Here is a 2,539-nt window from a genome sequence, read left to right as displayed (position 1 = left end):
CTCCGCAGCGTCCGGGAGCACGCGGCCCTGCACCGGGAGTACCACGGCAAAGGGGAGCGCTCGCCTGAGGAGGTGGCCGGCCTGGTGGGCTTCAGGTTGCCTCAGCAGCCGGGAGGGAAGGGTTAAGACGGTTGTGTTATGTTCCCTATTTATTTCTGAATAAATATCCTAGACTATGGAAACGGCCGGGGTTTTTCTTGCGGGTGTAGTGTGAAAGAACCATGACTGGGAATCTCTCTCTCCGTTTATCAGGCATACACACCCCTTCAATCTGAACGTGTGGTGTGACAGGCAACCTCCGCGGAACGAGAGGAAGGTTAGTTGTAGAGGAAAAAACATGACAGCTAAACTGCTTTGTCTAAGGAGTTGCAAGGGTTGTTGGTTCCCCCCTCAAAATCTGTAGGTAAAAGAATTTGTCTGTTCACTGTAGGGTTTTCCAGCCATGTTCTGTGGGTGGGGAATTTTCTCCTCTCGCAAGAGTGAAGGCCCTTTCTTTGGAATGTTAGTGGATTCTGGCAAGCACTGCAGTACTACAAACCTCTTTCATCTTGAAGATTTTTTTTTTTTCCATGGTGAGCTAGTGGTAACAATTCAAAGAGACAAATACTACTTAATGAATTACATGTTTCTCAGTGTCTCTGAGCGGTCGACTGTGCGACTGTAGGCTTCCTATGCTGTCTTACACACTGTGAATGTCAGAAAAACTAAAGTGAACCAATTACTGCCGGTTACACTAGATACACAAATCAGGCTGCCATTTTCTTGCTTGTCTTGCAATCTGGAACAACAAGTTTCTTTTTATAAGAAAAGAAATACTGGCTTGAATTGTTGCTGCCCTCAGAAGAGGGTTGAATTATATGCAAGATGGGTAAGAAATCTGTAAAAAGGATGACTTACAATGGCTAAAAATGTGAGACTTGTTTACATGGGGGAGGAGCTATAAGCAAGGATGACAAAAGAGTACTTGTTTTTTTTTTTTACTACCAGGGAAAACAAAGTATTCAGTCAGAAAAGCATTGCAAATAGAATTACTTCATCTAAATCTATACATTCTCCTTCCCCTGTATTTAAAACTCAGGGATAGTTTAATCCCCAAACTATAGTGGATAGGGACAGTAGATCCTTAAAACTGGAGAGATTTGGGCTACTTAGGTCAGGTAAGGAGATGTGAACTACAAATTTTAAGGTTCTGTAGACCAAAAATCCAGTTTGCAATGCTCGCAGTGCCTCTCTGGTCAAACAGTGATGGGTTTTTTTGGAAAAGTGTTGATATCACAAGTCACAAAGTGACCCCAACCAATCTATTTGCAGCTCAGTAGATTAAAGTTATGGGAAGTCACCATACCCTGAGAATGGCTGTGATGTATTTGTTGTTCTGAGTTATTTGATGCAGCTGCTGCATTCTGCAATTTACTTTCCAGATGGACATTCAAAGCCTGTAGTATATTGCTCCAGAAGAAAAATAAATGGCTCACTGAAACTGGTTCTGGGAGAAAAGCTGAAATTTGGTCAGAAATGGATGCTCTTTAAAGAGTACCTAGAGTACAACTTAAAGTTTGTATGGTGTGGGTACAAAAAATAGCTGAAGTTTCTCAATTTCCCCTAAACATACTAAGGTACTAAATAGAGAAAATTTTAACCAGTATATGTATCTCTTCCAGTTATGTCCCCTTCAATCCAAAGTAATGTAATGACTAACAAAAGTAAATTTATATGTTAAAAAAAAAAACAAAGCCGGGACCTGTTCTGAATAGCTGAGGGTAGGGAATCTTTCCTAAACGTGTTAAGGAAGACTCCTGTCTGAGCATTGCATCTTCACTGCAAGTCCTTGTCAAATCCAGATAATTGGGGGTGAGTTTTTTAATGGCTTTTTATGTTGCCTTTTCTCATTCGTATTAAGCTAACCTTAAAAGTTGAACGCGACCCTGGTTGTGGATAATTAGAATTGATCCTTGTGACAGTCATTGACGGCTTTTGGGCACTAGATGGCAACACGATGGTTAAGAAAGGGATAGTCACAAAATGCGGGCGTTAGGATAGATAGAAATTGTGAAAATACTCTTTTTGAGACTGGGTCTTGGTGCTCTGTAAGTTGAATTAACAGCAACTTCAGCTTTTAAGGGAGGTTCTCTAAAAAACGGGTATTACAGTAGCTTTTCTCACCAGTGCAACCGTAACTGCACTTGACAGAAGAATGGAGCCATTAAAATGGTGCTGAATGTCAGTCAAATAAAGGGAATTGTCTTTAAGAAGGGTATTCCGTCAGCGCCGGCTCAGACGTATGTACCCACTCAGGCCCGCTCCTACCGAGCCCAGACGCGTACGTGCACCGTCTTTCACCACTTGCCCCCGTCACTCGGTGAGCGCCCCAGCGAAGCGGAGACGCGCCTGTCCCGGAGACGAGTAAGCGGGACCCGGCTGCTGGGTTGTAAGAGACGTCCGTTACGTAGCCCAGGTTTCCCTCCTGCTCTGCGTTAATTTCAGCTCAGCCTCGTGCTTCGGCTCGTTAGAATCAACCGTCATGAAACCATTCCGGTTG

General features: G+C 43.4%; 1 protein-coding gene across 1 annotated transcript; it reads left to right on the top strand.

Annotated features, from left to right (window-relative positions):
• Nucleotides 1-6: 6 nt before the first annotated feature.
• Nucleotides 7-126, top strand: LOC104080577 (chromosome unknown open reading frame, human C7orf55; the record flags this gene model as incomplete). The annotated part of the gene is made up of 1 exon (XM_009583007.1): nucleotides 7-126. A coding segment is annotated over one exon (120 nt), but the record flags the coding sequence as incomplete, so codon positions are not given.
• Nucleotides 127-2,539: the final 2,413 nt, after the last annotated feature.

This window comes from Fulmarus glacialis, unplaced genomic scaffold, assembly GCF_000690835.1.
Source record: "Fulmarus glacialis isolate BGI_N327 unplaced genomic scaffold, ASM69083v1 Scaffold39908, whole genome shotgun sequence".
Taxonomy (NCBI): domain Eukaryota; kingdom Metazoa; phylum Chordata; class Aves; order Procellariiformes; family Procellariidae; genus Fulmarus; species Fulmarus glacialis.
The sequence above is the reverse complement of the archived record's forward strand: the minus strand, read 5'-3'. Positions and strand labels throughout refer to the sequence as shown.